Source organism: Cyphomyrmex costatus, unplaced genomic scaffold (assembly GCF_001594065.2).
Source record: "Cyphomyrmex costatus isolate MS0001 unplaced genomic scaffold, Ccosl1.0 scaffold70, whole genome shotgun sequence".
NCBI lineage: Eukaryota > Metazoa > Arthropoda > Insecta > Hymenoptera > Formicidae > Cyphomyrmex > Cyphomyrmex costatus.
In genome coordinates this window covers 118,197-142,199 of record NW_017280267.1, presented here as the reverse complement: position 1 = coordinate 142,199, position 24,003 = coordinate 118,197, and the positions used below count along the sequence as shown (strand labels likewise).

Below are 24,003 nucleotides of genomic sequence, written 5' to 3'. Positions count from 1 at the left end.
ATTCAATTAATAATTGAACCTAAAATATCTTACAAGTTTTTCTTAGATTACGTAATTCTCTTCGCTATTCGCAGTGATAGTTTTCTTACAGGTGTGTTTTTTGTCATGTATCAAAATCACATTCTGGCAAGCGCGGTCCTTTATGACACAACCTCTTTGAATAATCTATGTAAAATAGACAGAATTATTATACACACGAACGAATAAGTAACATTTATGTGAAGAAGTAGGATCAAAAGATTTCATATGTTTACTTTATATATCAGAATATATTTACGATTGTTATAATCTTCATGAGATCGATAAAAGTCTGGACTACTTATTGGGACATTCTTTATAGGATGTGATTCCCATTCATCTTCGTATAACTATAGTGAAATAAAAAACGATATTGACTTTGAACAATAATTTAAATTCTGCTAAATTTTACATACGAATTTTTAAGATCGATACAAATTTGTCGTATTATTCAACAATTGTACGAACGTGTGTCTTATATTTTTTGCTTTTGTTCTGTTTTCGATGTTTTTTATTTACATAGAACTTTCCTTTCTTTTTCTTGATTTTGTACTCGCTATCCCATTGCTGTTCTTCATTTTCACTTGTATTCTTAATCAATGGTTGCTCCTTCATATGTTTCTGTAAAGTAAAAAAATCGACTGTCCATATATTCTATCATTTCTTAAAATTTAATGTTTTACCTCTCCTTTAAATTTATTTTCTCTGGCAATAAGATCAGCTATTCGCTTTATGCGGAATTTCTTCTTAACGCAACAAATTATCCATAATGACAGCAAACATATCGACAGTATCGCGCCAATACTCGCCAGAGTTACTATTACAGCAGAGAAAGAATTCCAGAGCTGTGAGAGAAAGTGATCCATGTATACCGCAATAATATTAAAGATTAATATTAAAAATTAATAGTATCTAGACTGTGCCTTAAAGATTAATGTCAATTTCGACTGAGAGAAATATTGGTTGAACAAATCAAAAGATTCTGATTAAATCAATCAGAATTCTGGTTATCTCAACTAAAATTTTAGTAGAATTAACCAGAATATTACTATAACAATATAGTAATTATTATTACAGTCTTGATTTTTTTTGCGCAATTCAGTCTTGCAGGAGACACTAATTTAAAAAGATGCTTAAATTCCGTCTGATGCGTCGTTTTGTGAAAGTCATTTCAAAACCTTTAAATAAAACGTCGAACTCACAGTTCGGTCTGGAAACACAGAGGCTTCGTCCATTTAACACTCACAATGTTCGCGAAATAATTTCATCCTTTTGTTTATCAAATGTCAAACAAAAGGAAAACCGATGCTCGTGAGCGTTGCGAGCGTTAAATGGAACGCAGCCAGAGTCACACTCCTAATGTTCTTACAGTCAAGATTATCTCGCTACTTTTGACCAAACAGGTCACAGTAATCCCCTGAATACTTACTTAGCCTAGTAGATTTTTATTTTCTAAGATAAAATTGTGCCTAAAATAAAAATTTTTTGATGATGTACAATGCAAGATACACGTATAATGGAACGTACCAGCTAAAAGTGATTTTGGAAAAGAAATGTTATAATAGCTTTTAATTGTGCCACATTCTATTGTGTATGTATCGAGGGAATAGAGAAAGCTATTATAGAAACTGATATATATACATGGGGTGAGTCATTTTAATCGAACCAGGCAAATATCTCGACAAATATAGAAGATATGGAAAAATGTTTCAGACAAAAGTTACTTATGTCTTTCTCTGAACCATACAATTAACTTTTGTCTAAACATTTTTCTGTATATCTTTCATATTTATTGAGATATTTGCCTGGTTCGATTAAAATGACTCACTCGGTATATTTTTTATACGTCTAGATTATGTTCTAAATTTACTATATTTTTTTTTACATACATAGAATGTAAAATTTTGAGCCGTTAAATATTATTATTAAGCCTATATACAATATAATAACATCTAATCTAAAATATTAGAAAAGACTAAAACTTTTCTTCATTTAATTAAGAAAGACGGTGCGGATAAATACTTTTGAGCAATGTATGGGCAAAATCAGACAAAATATAATTAATGAAGTTAATTTTTGCCTTGTAAGAAAAAGTACATAGAAAAATATATACATAAGTATACGAATAAAAGCTGATATATCTGAATTTATCGATTTTTTAGAATTTTTATCTAGAAACTCTTCAGAGAGATACTGTGCATATAATTTACAAGCTGCAATCGGATACGTACCATATTGTAACAACCTTTTGTCATTGGATTAGTACACGTCCGACAAAGTCTGGCGCCGTGATACGGTTGATACGTACCGGATGGGCATCTTTTACAGTGCGATATTCCGTCCTCGCTATAAGTGCCCACGTTACAAGGAACTGGGAAGAAAATCCGTTAGCTATTAATTAATTTATTATAGATATTGTTGATTTTCCTAATGTGCGAATCACATACCACAATGTGTATCACGAAGACCATATCCCGCTGGACAGCTGGAGAATAAACCGATATTACTGGACTTCCCGGTGAACACGTTTGCATCGGTTTTCCCTCTCTTCCGTCTTGCGAACGACGATTTTTCAACGATCGGCACCAGTCTCTGCTCGTAATGCGGTAATCTGAAAATAACTATAGTTAAAGAACTCTATAGAGATGTATTGTGAGTTTTATAAAGCCGCAACATTTCCTTTCTTCTAATTCAATAAAATTGTAAATTTTTATTAAACCCCATTTTTATCACATTCGCTGCAATAAAGAAAGAGAGAGAATATACGAGTATATTCTGAACAAAAAAGTGAAAAAATTCTTTGTAATATAACACAAAGATAATAAAATGCAACATATACTACTGTTCAAAAGTATTTTGTCCACCCCGATTTTGATACTTTTTTTATATGTACGTTTAAATTCCATTTTAATTCTACTATGTTCTCTTTATGTAGAATATAAAATTTTGAGCTATTAAATATTTACTAATATGTAAAAAAGATTAAGAAAGATAAAAATTCTCGTTATTTAATTAAAAAAGAGAAATAGTGGAATGAAATATACTTTTGAGCAATAATGTGTACAGGCAAAATCAGACAAAATAGAATGAATAAAGTTAATTTTTTGTAAGAAAGTAGAGAATATGTTGCGACACACAAGGTAAAACGAATATATATTTGTCGACTAACCAGTCTTTCCTAAGAAGATTTGCAGATTTTTACTTAGTATCAGCGAGAGTTTATCTTGAATGGTTTTAAGACAGAAGACATTGCAGCGTTTTGGATCGACCATCATTAGTTTAATGATATGCGATGGCACTATCAGAATATTTATTGTAATCTGTAACCAAGAATAGCGCACATTAGTAGATAAAACTAAAAATAGAACTTTTAACATTTTAGAAACATAAATATAAACTAGAACGTGTCTTCTGTTAAAAAATATAGCAGTATTTTTATAATACTTTTTACAATTTTGTAATAATTAATTTTTTTTATACAATAAGCAAAAATGAGTGCCTGATATAATGAACTTCAAAACAGCAGACTAGGTAGTAATGTTATCTACATATTTCTATTCTTTTTCTTTCATAAAAGTCATCTACATAAATATCTACAAATAAATGTGTATAATATTTTCTAGAATTTTTTTATTTCGGGAAGGTTTCGATTGCCTACAATCCCGATTGCACACATTGCTCGCTGATTGGCCAATTTAAAAATAATATAATCTCGTTGGTAAAGCAGAGAAAAGTTACTATAGGCACCGGCCAATGTGAGTGGTGTGTGCAATCGGGATTGTAGACAAACGCGACAATTTTTTTTTTAAGATTTTCTCATAAATACACGATTGCCTTCAGTTCCAATAGGACTATTTGATACTATAATAGTATAATGCAACACTAAATGGTTAAGATAGCTTATACGGTCTATTTTATAGATAGATGTTTACGCGCGCGTGCTGCACTCCAATTTTATATTTATAAAACTCATATTAAGGAAAAAATAATTGATTTAGAAAATTACAAACATGTAAAGTGATGTAGTATTATTAATAATATAGCCATTTGCATTATGCAATTTGCAAAAGAAAATTCTGTAAATTTTATTTTCGTAAGTATAAAATAATATTTGCACTGACTCCTATAGCTTTTATTGTATTATACACATTATTTTTCATGTTATAACTGATTTTAAATGTTTTTTTTTATATATATATTTAAATTATAAGTAATTGTACGCGTATATTTAATTTTACTTAATTTTTGAAAATGACTACTTACAAGTAAAATTTAAATACAAAATTACTTATAATATCACTTATACAATATATTTAATAAATAAAAGCATTTAAAATTATATTACAGTATTTTTGGGTCTTTTACTTATTCTTTAGGAGACCTATGTCAATATGTCGGTGACTTTCTTCTAACATAAAGGAACGTACTTGATTTCGGGAGCAAGACGGCGTTAAGACGTAAGCATTGCAGACATCTGCCTCACATATAATATTGTTCAATTTTCGGGGTAGATATGTTACTAGTACATCCAAGTCTCCTTCATCGCAAGATCGTACATGATAACGATTTTCTCCGTGCAGAATATACCTCGGCAGCGTGACAACTGCAAAAGGCCTCCTTTTAGTCCGACGATTCGTTTATCGCTACTTCGAGCTCGTTGAAATATAAATTTCAATCAGTGATTCTCACCTCGCAAATGGACCTCGTAAGTGGTTTCCACGGATTCCTCGTTATCAGGACTCATGTATGTCATGACACATGTGTAATTCCCTGTGTCTTTTGCGTTCACATTTCGTAATTCCAAATCGCCGTTTTCCGCTACGAAACCTATGACGAACGATTTCGTAAGTTTCAAATTTCACTAAAAGAATTTTACATTAATTATGTGAAAAGAATAGATTTTGGTGAATTAGTTTTTATATATAATGTATAACTTTATAATATGAAACAAGAGATATGTCATAGACGCACAAGTCTCAATGAATAGCGTATCGAAGGTGTAAAACTATCAAAGCACCTTTAATACATCATAATTAAAAAATTATCCATTATTGAGCCTTATATTTATGACATCTTTCATATTCGTTGCATTTCGTTGTAAAATGCATTTTTTTAATCCGAATGTGACAGGATGACAATGTGATACCGCACCGAAGAGCGCAATGCCGTCCGTTCTTTTCCACGTGTAACTCGGTCTGCTAACACTTGATAGCCATGTGATACCATTGCTGTCTTGATTACAGGGTAAATTGAGATTAAGACCGGGTAATGAGATAATATCGTTATCTGGAAAAAAATTCTTTCTACATATATTATTCAATATTAAATACTTGACAAAAAATTTGTGACTTTACCGCTGTCAAGTTCCGAGTTGCTTTTGAAATTGTCCTTTAATTCTTCCAGTTTAATATATTTCTGTCCCTTGAGCGATTCGGTGTTGTAATGCGGTTGGGGAAATTCTCTAGCTTCCTCTGTATCGGAATCCATTGAGATCACTATCTTATCCTCGATCTCTTTATATTCGCTGCAATTAAGTATCTTAATTTCGTCTAATGAGAAGCTTATTTTGTCAAGTAAAGATCTTATGTTGTTAACTACATTCACGATATCACAAATGCAATTGAAACAATTATAAACTTTTTTTTCATGCGAAGGTGTTGATATATTTTTATGATCGATATTAGGATGCGTTACTTTCTCACTATTCTTATCGTTGGTGGTTCCTATTTGAAGATATTGATTGACGGTTGTTGTTTTATGATATTCATTTTTTTTATTCACGATTTTATTATGAAGGGAATGTAAATTTTGTAATGTTCGCGATTTTGCTAGTTGTTTCTGCTTGTTTATATCTATGTGTCTAACAATTTGACGCTTCGATTTATTCGCATTAACAGTGCATAGTTTGCGATTTTTTGCTGTCGAATCTTTGCTGCTGGTACGCCGGAAATTGTTAAATCTAACTGTACTTTTTTTTTCGAAACTTCCCCGTTTATAATGATTTGGTCCGTGCTTTTGCGACTCGCGTTTTAATTTCTTTGTTACCATCCTGAGTTGCTTCGTTCTTAACTTGTAACTCAATACATTCATTCTCGTTATGTTTTTAAAACTAGCATCTCGTTTTTCAATAGAAACATGTTTCGTCATCCCATTGCTATTAATGTGGCGCTTATAATAAGATATATTAGATTGTATCTTATCATTACTTTTATTTTCAAGAACAACATCAAAACAGGTCGTTTTGATGATCGACCCATCAATTGTTTCATTTTTATCAGTTATACGTAATACAACTGATGGTTCCGTAACAAAATCGAGCTCCCAAAATTTAGTACCGCCTAAATGATACATTGTACTTTTCTCAGTGGGCCACGCTTGATTCAATAATTCTTTTTCTTCTTCTGTCATTATTTTATTCTTATTTTTGTTGTCTAACAATCTTCCATCATGTATTCGTGTTGATGTTTCATGTTCTTCATAATTCATATAATCTATAATATTAAAAAAAATTTACAGAGGAATATATATATATATATATATGTTACAATGTCAGATGTCATACGAGAAAAAATATATTCTCTAATATCTACTGCAATAAAATCTTAGAAATAAGAATATGATATAATTATACAGAAAAAAAGATATAGTGATGTCAACTATGAAGTTGATAATTATACAAGTTTTACAGAAATAACGTACAGTTGAGTAAACACTGTGTATTAGTTATTACAACTGTAAAGTAATTTATTCAACTATGTATATTAATTCTATAAAAATTTGCATAAATTGTCACCATTATATTGGGTTGGAAAAAAGTATATATATATAAATGCAACAAATGATGGATTGGAGAAGGTTCTATATATATGTATATATAATATAAGGACTCTTCCGCAATCCATTTGTTGCGAAATTTTCATTGCAATTATATTATTGAATAAAGCAAAGTTTCAGCTTTAATAATCTGTTTTTTCAATGTGTGGTAATATTTAAAGGAGTTATGAGCAATCAAAAAATCGGAATGTTTCTTTACTTAACTCAAGAACAAATCGTAGGAACATTAAACAAAAATGATTTTGTAGAAGAAGCTTCAAGTTAATAAATAAGCTTCAAGCTTTCACGATAGGTAGTTAAAAATGTTTGCAAATTTGTTTTTGGCAGGTAAAAGGCCCACAAAGTGAAAAAAAAATTTTTAATTTTTTTCAACTTGTAGTTTCTTATATAAATTATAAAAAAGTTATTAGACTCACAAAAACTCAAAAAATATAGTAACCTTTCGAAAGTAGAGATTTTAAACATTAAAACCTTTTTTTTTAAATTTAATATTTGTTCATTTTTAATGAAGATATCGTAAAATAAAAGTTCTTTTACATACATGTAAAAATAAGATGTTTTCTCCAACTCAATAGTTGTTATCATTATGTCTTTCTCCGAATGTGATTATTTGCGTAATGCGTACAAACGGTATTATATAAATGAGCATAAGAAAATGAACTTATAGAAATTATATTTGAAAAGTTAAGTTATCTTTTTAGCATATACCTTCTACCAAATCCTCGATGTAATCATTATACTCTTCCATTTTTTTCTCCAATTTATCTGATAGTTTGTTATCTTCATTTTTCTCTTCAATCTCATAGTTTAGCGTGGTAATTTTTCTATCTTTCCCAAATTGAGTTACATAAATATCATCATTTGATTCAGATAAAATTGCTGTTAATTCATCTTGATCTGGTTTAGCAAATATTACTTCATGCGTTTGTTTATCCTCATTGTAATTAAGATGTAACACGTTTACCGTATAAACTTCATCTTCTTCGGCTGCAGTTATTGCTTTTTGATTTAAAACATTAGCTGTATTTTTCTTTGACCAAAACCGTTTATTGTTCTCTATCGATGAAACGTTTCTTTTTTGGACACTTGCTTTGTCGTCAATAGAACAGTCACTTTTTTTTGTAGAAATAAAATCGTATCTGAATGCATTTCTCTTTTCATATTTTTTACTATCCAACATGGACGTTGCAGTCGGTTGGAAGATATTTTTATGATTAAAAATATGTTGCTTATATAGAAAAGCTCTATCTTGAAAATTGTTAGTCGAATTGCTTTGCATTACAACCTTTTTTGGAAATTTCTTCATTTTTCTATAAATTCTAGTGAAACCTTTAAAGTATTGCAGTGGCTTAGTGGTATTGTTGCTCAGCCATTCATAATGCGACAACTGCAGATTGTCAATGTTGCGAGTAGTCTCTTTTATTCTTCTGCGATACCGAAATGATGGAACATTCCATCTCGGTCTTTTAATTCTTTTCGTACTTGGTAAAGCGAAAAGCCTTCTGCTTAATCTAGCGACTGATTTCTTCTCTTCATTTTTTTCAGAAAAGTACGGCAGACAGATCTTTTTGGTTACAATATCTCTTCTTATTTTATCGAAAGGAACCGTTGTGTTTTTTAAAACATTTAGACACACTCGTTTTGTCATTATTTGTTCTCCTTTCTGTGTGACAGTTTTTTCATGAATATACTTTGTTTGTTTCTTGTCTTTCATGTCTTTTATTTCTATATGTTGAGTAGTTTCCATCTTTGTAATCGTCCGATTTTCTTTCTTTTCAGTTATTCTTTTAACCTCCATTGTTAATTGAGCTTTTATAGTGGTCCTTTCAGTTGGCGGTATTGGCGTTGATAAACTTGTTGATTTCTCAGACGGTATAATTGATGCCTTTTTCTTTTCAAATTCTTTTATGTATTTGTTGAATTCCATTATATCTCTCTCTAATTTTTCCTCTCTTTCCAGCAAAATCTTTTGTCTCTCTTCTAATTCGCGCTTCTTCTTGCGCAATTCTTCTTTCAATTTTTCTATTTCCTCATCGTATTTTACCTGTGTAATCGTGTTAATAGCCATAGTCGATAAAGTGATCGTAAACTCTAATCCCGATGAAGTGAATAAAGGTTTGCCATAAATATCTGTATAAGTTGCTATGTATGTTTCTTCTGTAGTGTGCCACGTGGGGGTTGCAACTGAAGTTATACTGATTTCTTCAAATTTTGCACTAAATGTAGGTAAAGTAATTAATTTATCGGTGACTAATGCAATTGGACTAGTAATGATAGGTGAAACGAATAAAGGTTCACTGTAAAGAGTCACGTAACTCGTAGTATATATTTCTCTAACAGTATAAGGTGTCGTAGTTTCAATTGCAACTAAGTCGACACTATATGAATCCATAACAGATGTAGTGATATGTAGCGTAAAGGTTACATAATCCGTAAATTGCACTTCCTCTATCTCTTCTGTAAGATATGTAATAGACATGCTTTTTTCCGTAATGTAAGGCGTAATTGCTTCCTTTATTTCTTCGATAGCGTATGGCGTAAATGTAATTTTTTCTATTACTTCCTCTATCTTCTCTGTAGTATACGTCACAGATATGATTTCCTCTGTTGTACTGAATGGAGTCATTTCAAATACATAACTTGCAGTATACATTTCTTTAATAGTACACAGAATTGTACTTTCAATTGACGTTGAACCGGTATTATATAAATCAATGATAGATATCGTAGTAACATACGGCGTTAAAGTTATATAATCTGTAATTTGCACTTCCTCCATCTCGTTTGTAATGTGTGTGATAGATGTGCTTTTCTCTATAGTGTAAGATGTAACTGTTTCTTTTGTAGTATATGTCACAAATGTACTTCCTGCTGTAGTTGCTTCCTCCGTCTTTTCCGTAGTATATGTCTCGAATGTGATTTCTTCTGTGATACTAAATAGAATTGTTTCTGTTGGAACCGTAGTAATTTCGATTAAACTTAACATAGTAGTAGATGTCTCGAAATCAGGGGATGTAATTTCAATTTCTGTAGTCGACACAGTTAAATTTTTTGTACCAATAGTATAGATAGGAGATGTAATCAAGATACTGATAGCAGCTGTTGTAGCATAGCTTTCGGTTATACCCGTTATTATTGTAATATTCTTATCTCTCTGTTTCTCAGGTTGCATTATTTTTTTGCGTTTTTCTTTTTCTATGTTCCATTGTCTTTCTCTTTCCTTCAGCCTTTCTTCTCTCTCCGTTATCTTTCTCTCATGCTCTTTGAGATTCTCAAGTCTCTGTAGTAACTGTTCTTTCTGTTCTCGTTCAACAGTTTTGCTTATCGTAGTAAATACAAGTTCAATTTCAGCTTCGGATGTGATAATTGGTGTTACACTCGGAATAGTTTCTTTTTCCGTCATCGCTGAAGTGCAGATTTTATAAGCGGTTTCGATAATATCTTTCATTTCAAAAGATGCAATACTCATGGTTGTTACGTGCATTTCAATAACTTCCCTTTCTGGTAACGTCGTTAGCGTTGATAAGATGAAAAAAGAAGTTAACTTTTCCTCGGCAACCTCAGTCTCTGAAACTTGTTCTGGAGTCGTAGTCTTTTTCAATGCAATCTTTAGAATTTCTTTAGGCTTTGTAATGAATTTTGGCGAGGTAATATGCCATATTCGCGTGAACCGTTCTATATCCGTGTACTTGGGAGGAATTGTTAAATATTCAAGTGGTTCCGTCGGAATTTTGAAAATTGTTGAAAGAGGAAGAGTGTATTCTTCAGTAGAACTAAAAATTGGCCATGTCATTGTCGATTCTATCTGTTTGTTTGCAGTGGAAGCTGTGAACTCAATTTCTACTTTAACTGTCGTTACCTTCTGAACTGTAGTCGATGTAGACGTTTCTAAGGTAGAAGTTGAAGTAACTTTTTCGATATATGTATAAGATATTCCTGAAATAGCCGCAGTTGAAGTCACATTAATGTAAGTCGCAGCTTCAGAAGGTGTTGGATATTTTATAAACTCTGAAGTTTCTATTTTATATAAAGTTATCGTTGTGCCTTGAGTAAAAGTCGGACTGGTTGTCTTTTGTTTAAATAATTTCGTATATTTTTCTGTCACAGATGTTTCTTTTGTCATGGTTTCGTAATCGTCATAATAATACCACCTGTCAGTCGGTATTTCAGTATCGTATTCTTCATATCTTTCCTCTTCATAAAATGGTTCTTTTGCTACATAACATTCTGTCTCAGCTTCTGGCGATTCTTCAGTAGTTGCTGTCAATATTGAAATAATGGGATAGATGGTTGTTTCGATAAATAATATAGAACTTTGTGTAGCGTATGTTATTGGACTTTCAGTTATTGACATCGTAAACTTTTCCGATTCAGTTTTTGGCAATGTAAAAATAATTTTCGGCGTAGTCACAGACGTAACTATTATTGATAAAATAAATTCGGAAAATGGAGCAATCGTCACAGTAACTACAGCTTCTAAAATTGTTGCATATTCCAATTTTTCAATAGTTGGCAACAATGTAGTTGTTGTAGTAGTAGTTGTTATTAAACTTGTCTCTGTAATTTCTGTCGCAGTTTCTTTAAAAATTGATGCAGTTGTCGCGGCTGTTGTGAGTACTAAACTGGTATTCATAATACATGTTTCTATTGCTGACATTGTACTTGTTTCAGTGGATGTTATTGTAACTTCCGATAATGTCGATATTTCCTCGATTATTGTTCCAGGAGTCACGTCTTCTTCAATCAATAAATTTTCTTCAGTTATTATGGATAAAGTAATCGTTTCGGTTACGAGGGAAGTTGTTTCTGTAGTTGTTTTGACAAAAAATGATGTGATACAAAACGTCATTGGTGTTGTTTGTTTGATGATGGTGACTTCTTTCGCAGTAATCCAAATTGTACGTTCTTTCGTTAGTTCAGCTGTACTCGTAATTGTCGTTACTTCTTCTTTTATGGTTTTATAGTAATATGTTTCAGATTCTTTAGTTTCTTCATATTCTATTACGTAAGATGTCGTATCTTTAATAATTTCTGTTAAAAGAGGTGAGGTAACTAGGGTAGACGTAGTCTCGTAAGTTGTTGTTTCAGTTATAATAGACTTGATTGGAATTTGAGTGATAGGTGTTATTACCATTAAATATGTGAGCAAAGATATTGTACTTTTGAGGATTTCTGTCGTGATTGTACTAGAAGTTGTACTGGAGACTGTAGCGTTCACAATCAAGCTGGATGATATAGTCAAGAACGTTTCGACTGTGAACACCGTTACAGAAACTGATAATATAGCTTTAGTGTATAATGTCTCAAATGAAGATGCTGTCGTAGTATTCGGTATTTCACTTGACATCGTACTTGTAACCAGTGATATTGGCATTGTTGTTGTTACTTTTAATGGCGCAGTTGGAACTGTAGTTTTGGAAGAAGTTGTAATAATTCCTTTTGTCGTAGTCAAAAACATGCTAGTAATCGTAGTATACAGCGTTTCACTTAGCGTCGTATTTGTAATTAACATTTGTAGTGGCTTTATAACAGGTGTTGTCGAAGAAATTAAAATGCTCTCAGCTGTTTCCGTAGTAAAAATTGTAGTCGAAGTAGTCAAAATTGATATAGGAAAAAATTCTTTCGAGGACGTTGCCACGAGTGATGTAGTATTTTCTGTCGTTGTAAAAAACACAGTTGTAATAGACGTAGTCGAAATTACTGTAATTTCTGTTGATTCTAAATTTTCGGTAATTGTGAAAATTTCGGTAACCATTTGAGTTTCGGTATTTGATGAAGTTTCCATAATTGTTGGCGTTAAACTTTTAGTATTTACAATCTTTTTAATCGTAGGAATTTTAGTAGTTACTCTAATTTTAGTAGGTGTTAAAACTTCTGTAATGGCTGTAGTTTCTGTAATCATTGGAATTGTACTAGTCGTTGATATCTCGCTGGTTGTTGGAATTTCGATAAACGTTGTTTTTGTAGTTTCAGTAATCATTAGAATTTTAGTGATTGTTGCAGTTTCTATAAATGTTGAAATCTCAATAATTATCGAAGTTTCGGAAGTTGTCTTAATTTCAGTAGGCATTAGAGTTTCAGTAGGCGTTAAAATTTTGACACCTGTAGTTTCTTTAATAATTGGAATTTTGTGAGTTGTCCAAATTTCAGTAGATGTTAAAGTTTCCATTGTTATTGTAGCTATAGTCGTTGGAATTATACTAGTCGTTAGTGTCTTACTAGTTGTCCAAGTTTCGATAGTTGTTGGTGTTTCCTCAATTAGCACAGTTTTATTAATCGGTAGAATTTCGGTAATAGCAGTTTCTATAGTTAAAATCTCAGTAATTGGCGAAGTTTGGACAGTTGTCGGAATTTCGATTGTTTTAGTTTTAAGAGACGTTAGAGTCTTACTGGGCGTTGAAGTTTTGGTACTTGTAGTCCCTTCAATAATTGAAGTTTCAAGAGTTAAAATTTCTTTAGTAGTTAAAATTTCAGTAGTAGTTATTATTGTAGTTTTAGTAGGCGTTGTAGTTTCGATAGACGTTGAAATTTCTGTAGCTGTTTCTTCTGCAGTTATGGTTTTCTCAATTTGTGACACTGGGCTTTCGTCCTCCGGTATTAAAGTTGTTACTGCAATTTCTGTACTTAAAATCGTTTCGGTTCGTTCTAAAGCTATAGGCGAACTTGCGATTGCAGTAGTACTTTCAGTTTTATACAAAATTATACTTTCGCCAGAAGTAGATTCTAATGTTGCAATTTGAGGAGCTTTTGTAATTGCTAGAAATGTTGAAATTGATATGGTAGAAGTTGTAGTTTTAATCATTAGTTCTGTTTGTGTAGTCCCAAATAATGATACAGTTGAGAATGTGTATAATGATATATTTGTTTCAATAAATGAACTTTGCGTTATTTTCGTAGCTAGACCTGTCGATGTAGTTTCTATACTTTTTTTCTCGGTAGCCACGGTTACAGCAATTAACATGGATATCTTTTCGATTGAAGTTTTAGTAGCTACAGGAATCATAATCTTTAAAGTAATATCCGTCATACCTTCTAAAAATGGAGTTAATAGAATAACAGATTCGGTTGTAAAATTTTCTATTATAGAAACTGTGATGGGAATTTCAGTTACTTCAATAGTAATCGCAACAACTGATGTCATAGTTAAATCAGTGGTTGATATTGCAGCTTCTTCCATTAAAAAAATTGTTAATTCTGTCATATAAAGTAGTGGCAGCATAGTCGACATTGTTATTTTAAAAGTTACATCTTCGTACTCGTAATCTTTATACATGCTTGTACAATTTTGTTTATCGCGATCCGCACTGTATCCAAAACCAGTAACTGTTACGTATTCATATAAAGATGATTCGGTTACCTCGAAAATTTTTTTCTTTTCTGCAATCTTACTAGAAGTTGTAATTCTCGGTGCCTCGGTAAAATATGGCAAAAATGTTAAGGTAGGTACAAAAAATTCTGTACTTGTAAAAATTAGCGATGGCAACAATTCCGTTAGTTTCTGAGTGGTCCATACATCAGTCGCATATTTTACGTGAGGATTCCTAGTTTTACCCAGTAACCCAAGTATATCGAGATAAGCTGTCGCTTCCTTATAGAATTGTGGATCAGTGGGATGAAATTTTTTTTCTTTACCAAAATTAGACATTTTATTCGACATTGCTCTTCTCACATTGCGTTGTGTTAAATATTGTTTATTATTCGATGAGAAATGCGCTGAATTGTCCTTCTTTGCAGATATACCCAAAGAGGATGTATTATATAGTGAAATTATCGATCTACTTATTTGATCATTCTCTTGATGATTTTGTCTGCCGTCTGCAAAATTTATGTTCAATATGTTATTTTTAATCAAACGCGACAATCTTAAAATTGGCGTTGTTGTACGTTTTATGTTTTTCAATCCGATAAGCTTTCGGATTGGCTTTATTCGTGTTTCGTAATTTTTCATCACAGAGAGAGACTTTAAATTTCTATTAAATCTCGAATGGAGCAATTGGTCGCTTGATTTGGAAAACTCTCTCTCTCTTAATTTTTTATTTTTGAAGAAGTTTCTGTGACCGCTCTGTACTTCAGAATCACTAATCGAGCTTTTGTGCTTATAAAACGGTGCAGTCGATTTATTTAAAAAGATAATTGTTTTTCTAATTTTTACATCGCGTTCTGCAACATTTTTACCTTTATTTTTACCTTTGTTTGCAATACGTTTCTTGTTCAAAGATTGATTATCAAAACATTTTGTAGAGAAATCAGAATTGTAATAATCTACTTTATCAACTAGTTTAGCAATATTTGTGGTGTTTCTATTTTTACTCTCTCGCTCGATCCTCGCTAATTTGATTTTTTTTTTATCGCACAGTCTACTTTGCACGTCGCTAATACTTTGATTAACTAACTGAATTGCGCTTAGCAACTTTTGTAACTCTGAGGACAATGGTTTAATTGCCATTAGTAAAGCATTTGAATTTTCTGCATTAGGCGCTTCCTTTAATGGCCATTCATCAGTATTTAAAAGTAATGGCGCAGATATCACATAATTTTCTGCATTAAGAAACGAATTCACTTTAGTAGTATAATTAGTGAACAACATCTCATCGATAGATTTATTATTGTAATAAAAATTATTAGAATATGTTAACATTTTATTGTAATATTCGCTTGAAGTTGAGGTTTCGTATTCCTGATTATTTTTATCTGTATCTTGGCTATTTAAAGTGGTATTATTAACAAAGTTATTAGTGATATTTGAAAAGAAAGTATTATCTAAATTTATAGACGCGTCAAAAGTAGCATTATATTGCGCCGAAATGTTATCTATAAAGTCTGGTATAGATTTATCTCCGTTGCTTTCCGTTAAAAATTTCGAATCATCTTCTCGACTTTGTGACGTGTCACATATTTTTTTATTATTAATTAAATCCATTTTAACATCTTCTAAAGTAGCTGGCCTGTATATGTGATCATCGGGCATATCAAAAGTATCTCGAAAATCCGTAGTTGCCAATTTGACATTAAACTCGTTGTATCCTAAAGTGTTTCTGTAATTTCCGCTATTTTGTCGAATCTGATTTATCTTATTTAATCTTGCTGCAGATAACATACTCAGTTGGCTGTAATTTGCGTTTTCTTTCGACGATACGTCGTAATTAAAAATATCGAATGAAGAAGTTGATGAAAATGCCGAAAAATCGTAAAAATTGATTCCATCACGCAAGTTAATATCCACTAAGGTAATATTTTCATAATCCGTAATAGGAGTAACAACTTGTTCTTCGGAAAGTTTAGAAATAATGTCAGTTAAATTGGGATCAGTCTGAAAAGCAATACCCGGATACAAGAAGTTAGGATAAGACGGCGACACCGGATTCTCCGGTGTAGAATTTTCATTTTCTTCGGAAACGCGAGTCTCAAGAGTAGAATATAAATAATGCATGTTGTGTGTGTGATCAAATAAATGAAGATTATTTCTTTGAAGATACATTCTACCTACATCTTTTACATCGTGATGCATATGTGCCTTGAACGATAGGATTGCCGATGTTACGTTGTCCTTATCTTTTTCTAACAATTTATATCGCTTAGGTATAATTATTCCATCTACAGCTGTTCGAAAACTCTCTTGAACGTTCTTTAAAATGTACAAATTCTTAGAAATCGGTACTAATAAATATCTCTTGTTAGAACTTGTCAGGTGATCATTGAATAATTCTTTTTTAACATTGTATGAATTTGACAAATTCTTCTGATATTCATTATATCGCCGTTGAAATTCTTGAAGACGACTGGAATTCGATGAGTCCACGCCAATAAATTTTCCAGGATGATTGTTATTTAATCCTTCAAAAGCATTTTGTATGTTGATCGTAACTTTGGATTTCGGACTTGCGATTCTGGAAAGTATTAGATTTTTCTCAGAAGCATTCACATCAAGTAATCTCTGCGAATTTGAATGTTGCCTAGCGATAGGAAATGTAGCTTCATCCACAGAGCGATTTTTTAATTGCAATGGCGGCCTCTCAAGCACGAGCAACAATCGATTGATTATCTTTGTTTCCATGATTGACGGATTTGTTGTAGAATCCAAATTTATTAAGGCAATTGTTGATTCCGAAACTCGCCAAATCGGAAATCTCGCAACATTCAATGAGATATCCTCCTCATTGATATTATTATCATCCACGTAATTATTCCAACGATGTACAATCTTGTTAATCGAATTTTTTGCATATTTTTTCCTTTTTCGCAGATTTCGCTTGATTTGCTTTAAATTGTTTAAAACTTTTTTATTTTGCGGAAAGCTGTCGATTTGATTCCCAAATAATGACTGTTTATTGTTCTTATTTATCATCTGGATTATTCCATCATCGATAGGTACTTCGGATACTCTATTTCGCATTGCTCCACTTTTCTGTTTGAAGATATACCTATTATTGCTGCTTCCTATAAACGTTGAAAAAAAGAAATGCTAAGATGACATGCACGATAATATTAGCAAAATAATTATTAGTCACTTATTAAAGTAAAAAAAAAATAGTATTTTCTATATGTGCGTGAGCAATAGACTTGACTTATTTTTAAACAGCTATATGCTGTAAAGCACATCTTCACAAGTTATTTAATTCTTAATTACAACTATATGAAAACTACATCTGAGTTATAAAACATTTTATTTGAAGTGCATAATGCAAATAAACCTCTGTTTTACGGCAAAAGAAGATTCGAAGTTATTTTATCTCTAATTTATAATCTCATAGTACCAATCGTACAGAAATTTTTGCTTTGAATTCAAATGACCTGTAGCTAATTGGGAGTTAATATTACGCGTAAAGTAATCTCGGCAGTATCATTGCGCTTGGCTTGGCGCCAAGAAATTACCGTGTCTCCAGATGTTTAATATATAAATGTAAAATGTGTATATAAAAAATATATAGTGTATATTTGAATATAACTATAAGAAACTTAAGATTGTTACGTTTAATAAAAAAATGACTTGCGACGAATTTAAGTTTAAATAATTGTATGAATGTACTTGGCATCTTTTTGACGATATCGTCACCAATCGCGATTCTTGCCACATAAATCGCAATGTAAAATACAATGAAAAGGATAATTCGCATAGCGTCATATCACGAGCATCCTTAGAGGCAGTCCTTCGCTTACGATTTGTACGTATTGTTGCCGCTATTTTGCACGAATTTTCCATGCGGAGCGTCACATAATGATTGACGAAGGTATTATACTGTCATAGAAAAGCAATGCATGTAGTGTTTTGCATCGATATGAAGTTCATAATATAAAGTTAGCACAGTTCGATAGAAGCGATATCAATAATTGACGAACGCAAACGTCGCAAACGATAGCGTTTTACGTAACAGAATTTTCAATCAATTTTCTGATAATTATTGCACAATATACATATTTTATTGATATACTATCATCTATTCTGCTATTTGTAGGTATTATCATGGTAAATAATATATTTGCTATGGATACGTATTATATAATTACACGGTGAATTTTATAACTGTAGAAGGGAGAGATGCACCGAATATCCGATATCCAGTACACTTTTTTTATTATCCAGCCTGATATCATTAGTATCCAGTAATATATTCTGTTGAAATTTATATTGATCGTTAGCTTGTGTCATTATATAATGCAAAACTTTATTCTTTTTAGCTGAATTTTTTGTACAGTTCATCTTCCTTTTTTTTCTTTTCACGTTGGGAAAATGAAGAAAATAATTATCGCTATTTTTCCTTTTTTTTTAAAAGCCTTTTTTCCAGATATCTTACAAGATCGGAGAAATATCTGATATTCGGCCGGATAATATGGTCTACCGGATATTCGAAAAGAATTTGACGTCGGAATTTAATCCGATATCTATGATAATTTTACGATCGATATATGTATACATTACTAAATTTAAGAAAGATAATATCTTCTCCAGGAGAAGAGAAAAGGAAAAAAGATGAACTGGTGCAAAAGTTCAGCTACTGAAAAAGAACAGGTTTAATGCTAGTACGTCGTGCAAACTGCCTGTTCTGACTCGATTGCATCAGTTTATTCATTCGGCTATTATCAGAAAAACAAAATGTAAAATGTGGTCGTGATGTAATATATATGTGTGTGTGTGTGTGAGTGTAATATATATATATATATATGTTTAATTAATAGGTAATTGTTTTCGATTTATATAGCTATCAAAAAATGTTTATTAATTTCTGTAGTTCATATTTTGGAGTCTTGTGTATTTGTATTTTATAATACACTGTATTTATCTATATACAATAAACAAAATAATGGATTATATAACATATAACGTAATTAGTAGGTACAAATTAAGGAGCTTTAAAATAAAATATTTTGTGATCACGTAATTTAAACAAACCAATCAATATCTATATTGGAAAAGCATCAATATCTATATTGCAGCGATTTAAACAAAATGAAAATAATTACCAAGGTTGCGATTAAATCCTTTGTAATTATCTTTAACAAATATGTGTTAAGGCTAAGGGGATGGCTGAGAATGTTGGAAGAGGTCATTTTTACTTTAACATACACACACACACACACACACACACACACGCACGAACGCACGCACGCACACGCACGCACGCCCGCATGCACACACACAAAATATTTACATACTGGCAAGGTGCTGCAGTTATGAGATGTTTCAGCATCTTTTGTATCTATATTCATTTGTTTCATATATTTCTAATGCCTTATTCAGCGCACAAATGTAGCATTTTTTTCATAGTTTTTCAGATGATGACAAAATTTGTAGTCTTATACAGCAATTCTTTTACTTATAACTAAAATACTCGACTTATGTTCTTTGAATTTCGTGATTTTCTTCATTTGTCTTTTTCTTAGTCCCTAGTTTAAGCAAAAAAGTGTTTGATTTTGTTTTGACAAAATCACATTTTTACCAATAAGTGATGTAAGAAACAATGATAATAATGATATAAAAATGTTACAATAATCTACCTATAACATTAATGTAGAGTTAGATAAGTACAAAAAAAAAGGCATAATTTAATTATTTTATGTATATCTATTATTTATTATTACTAATATGATACTTGTTAACATCATATTATCGAGTTATTAATAGATACATTGCATTCACATTATTTAAAAAACAAATAGACATTTTTTACTTTTAGATATTTTTGAAGCAATTCTAACACTTCTTGAAAAAGTTTGTTAGCGTGGATTGTTTTTTCTTTATTTCTTTAATCTCTACTTTCTTCTCTTTTTTTGTCTGTTCTTTATCTTTCTTATTTTTCGAAACAAGATTCTTTGGTTTCACAAGAGTTTTCAGTTTTTTTTCGGGAAAAGAGTCTTCCATTTCTACACCAATTTGAATCTCTGAATCATTATTAGAATTCTGTGTAATAGTTTTCTTCTGTTTCTTAGCAATTTCATCTATTTCCTCGCTTCCGATCCTCTTTTTTCCAAGTAAATTCTTATTTTCTCCAATTATTTTTTCTTCAATAAACTCTTTTTTGGCATTATTTTTTTTTTCGGATGACGTTACTTCTGCAGATTTTAAAGGAAATGTCAGCTTTCCAAAGAAATTATCCAAACTTCCCTTTTTTACCGAATTATTTCTTTGTGGTAATATTTTTTTGGTAGTATTCTTTTCTAACATAGATAGATTTATCGAATCTATAGATTTAAAATCTGATATGTTTTCCATTGTATCTTTTTTAGCAGCTGTACCCCAACGTAATAATTGTATTTCTTCATCACTTCGCATTTTAGTATCAAATTTTATTGCACTGTATTTGACATCACCAGAATCAGCAGTAGCAAGTAGTTGCAGATCTGTGATTGGCTTGTGGACACTGTAGACGTGTTCCGAAATAATTTTACTGTATTTTTCTTTAGCCTTAGATACATCAGAATATCTAACAACTTCCACATGCATTCCATTTTCACTTAGTTGACCTATTAATAAATACGTGCATTCTATGTTGTTGCCACTACGATATTTTTGATAAAAATTCCACAAGATTTGTTTTGCTATATTAACATGAACATGTAATTTTTTGCTTAACCATTTGTAGGTGATCTGAAAAGTGAAAACAAAAAAGGGGATAAGAGGCCAAAAGATACACAAAATACACATTGTAGAACAGGCTTTGATCTGTTTTAGATGCCCACACATGATACAATGTAGAATATATATATATATATGGATAAAACTTTACCAGCTTGTCATTATCAAAAACATGACCGGCCAAAGTCTCTAAATGCTCATTCAATATTTCTATATTCATTTTCCAATAATTTGTGTTCTAAATGTTCATTAATAATATAGATAAATGTTTAGTTTAACCTTTCTCTCCTTCACCAAAATTAATGAAATTGAGCTTATTTGATGCGTTTTTGCATAAAACGGAAGAATCTGGCAGAAAAAAATGTTGCTCTGCCCTACGAACCAAGATATTAAACTAAAGTTAACGACTATTGAGGTTAGAAAATCTGTCAGCTGCGAACTACTGTGACATGAGTATGCGCTACAGTCTTCTAGCCTTCTCCTCTCCTACGAACAGTAGAAAGAAAGAAGACAAAAGAAAAGGCATACGGTACAAGACAGAAAGCAGAGGGAGTGCGTGTCTTTAACAAGTATAATATAATAGTATTTGTTTATAATCTTTTGTTATATGTGTGTGTGTGTGTATATAATATGTATATATGAAATCAGTAAAGAAGTAATACAAACGATTATGATTTGATTATTGTTGAAATTTTAAATCGATTTAAAGTGATGCACAAGCATTCGCATATTAAGTCCTATGACAAAGTTAAGGTTATCATGAGATCTTGACAAGGAATATAATAGTATCACGTATATACGTAAGAGCATAATACCTTATAAATATTCTATTGATTGTATATCAAACTAGTAACAATATTTATTTATAGGTGCCGTCAAATTATATACACAATGTTATACTTTACAGAATCTCTTATATCTACTTTAGAGCATGTTTGATAAAGGAGATACTTGTCTCTTAAGTAGCTATCAGAAATTATTTTTATTATTCTAAATGATAAAAACAAATTAAAAGAAAGAACAAAGATTTCTTAAATGTAACAAAATGAAGGCACTACTTAAAATATTATATTCACTCTGTTGGAGTAATGCATACTTGATGCTAGGTATATGCATGGGCCTAAGCTTTAGTCTGTTTTTGATACCAATTGATATTGACAGACAGCATGATATAGCAGAGTCTTTTGATCATTCCTTGAATACCTTAGAAGACGTAGATCCCTATGAGCCGAGAATAAGCACCAACAGTAAACCGCAACAGATACAGAAGGCTAAGAAAGCATTTGTACGTCCTAGATACTACTCTACAGAACTTGGTATCAAAGAGAAGTTGTTTGTGGGAATTATAACGAGCCGCGAGCACTTACACAGCAGAGACGTAGTGTTGAATAAAACTATTGCTCATATAGTAGATAAAATTCGTTATTTTATATCCATACCAGAAGGGACCAAACCAAACGTCTCATTCCCTGGAATAGTAGGATTTACCGACACAAGGAGCATTCTAAAACCTTTTCACTCTCTGAAATATATCGTTGATAATTATTTAGAAAGTTATGATTATTATTTTTTGACTAAAGATGTAAATTACATAAATGCAAGAAATCTAATAGAGTTCGTAAATAAAATAACTGTGAGCCAGAACATTCATATAGGCGTTCAAAGCGAAATCGATATCTACTGTTCTTTAGGTAAATGAGATGTACAGATTTATTATTCAATAAATTTAATTAGTTAATAGCTAACTAAGATTAAAATTATTTTCAGAATCTGGTATACTTTTGAGTAATTCCGTTATACGAGAAATGAAAAGTAATCTGGACTGGTGTGTGAAGAATGCATATTCGGATTCAGACGACGTCAATTTTGGTCGTTGCATTCTGCATTCTACATCTATGCCTTGTACCAATCGTGTAGACGGACGAAACTTCACATTTATACGGTTGAAACCCACATTTAATTTTGACAAGGACTTTGCTCAGTTGACTGAGCAAAACGAATTCCAGAATTTAGTCTCTATATACCCTGTCTACGATCACATGCTCATTTATAAATTTAACATGTATTTTGCCACAGTGAGTCTTTTCAAATAATACAGTCTTAGCTATAAGTATAAAGTACCCTCGTACTTTCCATTTACTTTAATACTATTTGAAAAAATGGAGGTGACCTTCATATCTTTTTGGTACCTCCATCTAGAAAAAAAACTTGACCAAAACACACACACGCCCCTTTCGAAACCGTTCTACTTTCATTTAAAACATTTTTTTGTATCAATCAAAAACAAGCGAGTTATTTAGGTGACTTGTTTTAGATGCCTTATCCTGTATGTGGTTTTATATCATAACACGTTACTTTCAGATAAATTCCATTAAAATTCACAAACAGATTAGTGATATACGTAAAGTAATATCCGCAACTGAGCATTTAGGCCCGCCGAATCAACATATATCGTGGCCCATTGGAAATCAACCTGGAAATCGACCTCTAGGACGTTTTGACGTCTTACGCTGGTCATACTTCAATGTGTCTCACGTCTTCTTTGAGACTGACTTTATTAACATTCAAGAACTAAAGGGTGATACAAAAGCTAACATAGATAACATAATAAACACAGCTGTGAACAATATTATAAGCAAATACGATAACAAATTAAGCTTTGTTAGACTGTTGAACGGCTACTTAAAATTTGATGCGTCCAGAGGGATGGATTATATACTCGACTTGGTATTTAACGAAGTAGCCACAAGCAAGGAAATAAGAAAGCGAATCGAAATCTGTAAGCCGCTAGGAAAAGTAGAAATTATACCTGTACCCTACGTGACTGAAAATACAAGGATTAATATAATTATCACTATTGATCTGAGTAAAAAGCAAGACGCGTTAAATTTTATCGAGCACTACGCACAAAACTGTATGGAAAAGAAATGCAAAACCTATCTCATGGTGGTTAGTTTAAGCACATTTTAAAATATACTGTTTTTCTAATATATGTATAGTGTTATATAATTATAATTTTATAATATGTAATAATATGTAATATATAATAAGTAATATGAAAATATATATATATATATATA

The 24,003-nt window shown here is 31.4% G+C and overlaps 3 protein-coding genes across 3 annotated transcripts in view; 1 reads left to right on the top strand and 2 right to left on the bottom strand.

The window, feature by feature from the left end:
* Positions 1 to 91: 91 nt before the first annotated feature.
* Positions 92 to 17,197, bottom strand: LOC108780354 (uncharacterized). The gene is made up of 16 exons (XM_018548031.1): positions 16,679 to 17,197; positions 14,593 to 16,534; positions 14,170 to 14,511; positions 7,561 to 14,100; positions 5,744 to 6,509; positions 5,373 to 5,587; positions 5,170 to 5,304; positions 4,708 to 4,845; positions 4,446 to 4,621; positions 3,188 to 3,338; positions 2,466 to 2,639; positions 2,250 to 2,389; positions 702 to 863; positions 538 to 639; positions 278 to 368; positions 92 to 165 (listed from the first exon to the last, which is right to left on the bottom strand). Exons 1-16 carry the CDS (start codon positions 17,195 to 17,197, stop codon positions 104 to 106), a joined length of 11,655 nt encoding a protein of 3,884 aa, XP_018403533.1. The 3' UTR covers positions 92 to 103.
* Positions 17,198 to 17,202: 5 nt separating this feature from the next.
* LOC108780353 (DNA polymerase delta subunit 3-like) lies at positions 17,203 to 21,379 on the bottom strand. The gene is made up of 3 exons (XM_018548030.1): positions 21,075 to 21,379; positions 20,105 to 20,935; positions 17,203 to 17,289 (listed from the first exon to the last, which is right to left on the bottom strand). Exons 1-3 carry the CDS (start codon positions 21,141 to 21,143, stop codon positions 17,203 to 17,205), a joined length of 987 nt encoding a protein of 328 aa, XP_018403532.1. The 5' UTR covers positions 21,144 to 21,379.
* A 589-nt stretch (positions 21,380 to 21,968) lies between these two features.
* The window catches only part of Chpf (Chondroitin polymerizing factor), a 9,483-nt gene continuing 7,448 nt past the window's right edge, over positions 21,969 to 24,003 (top strand). Inside the window, exons 1-3 of the mRNA XM_018548116.1 lie at positions 21,969 to 22,614; positions 22,691 to 22,998; positions 23,285 to 23,872. Coding sequence (XP_018403618.1) covers positions 21,969 to 22,614; positions 22,691 to 22,998; positions 23,285 to 23,872 — 1,542 coding nt within the window. The remainder of the gene's footprint in view (positions 22,615 to 22,690; positions 22,999 to 23,284; positions 23,873 to 24,003) is intronic.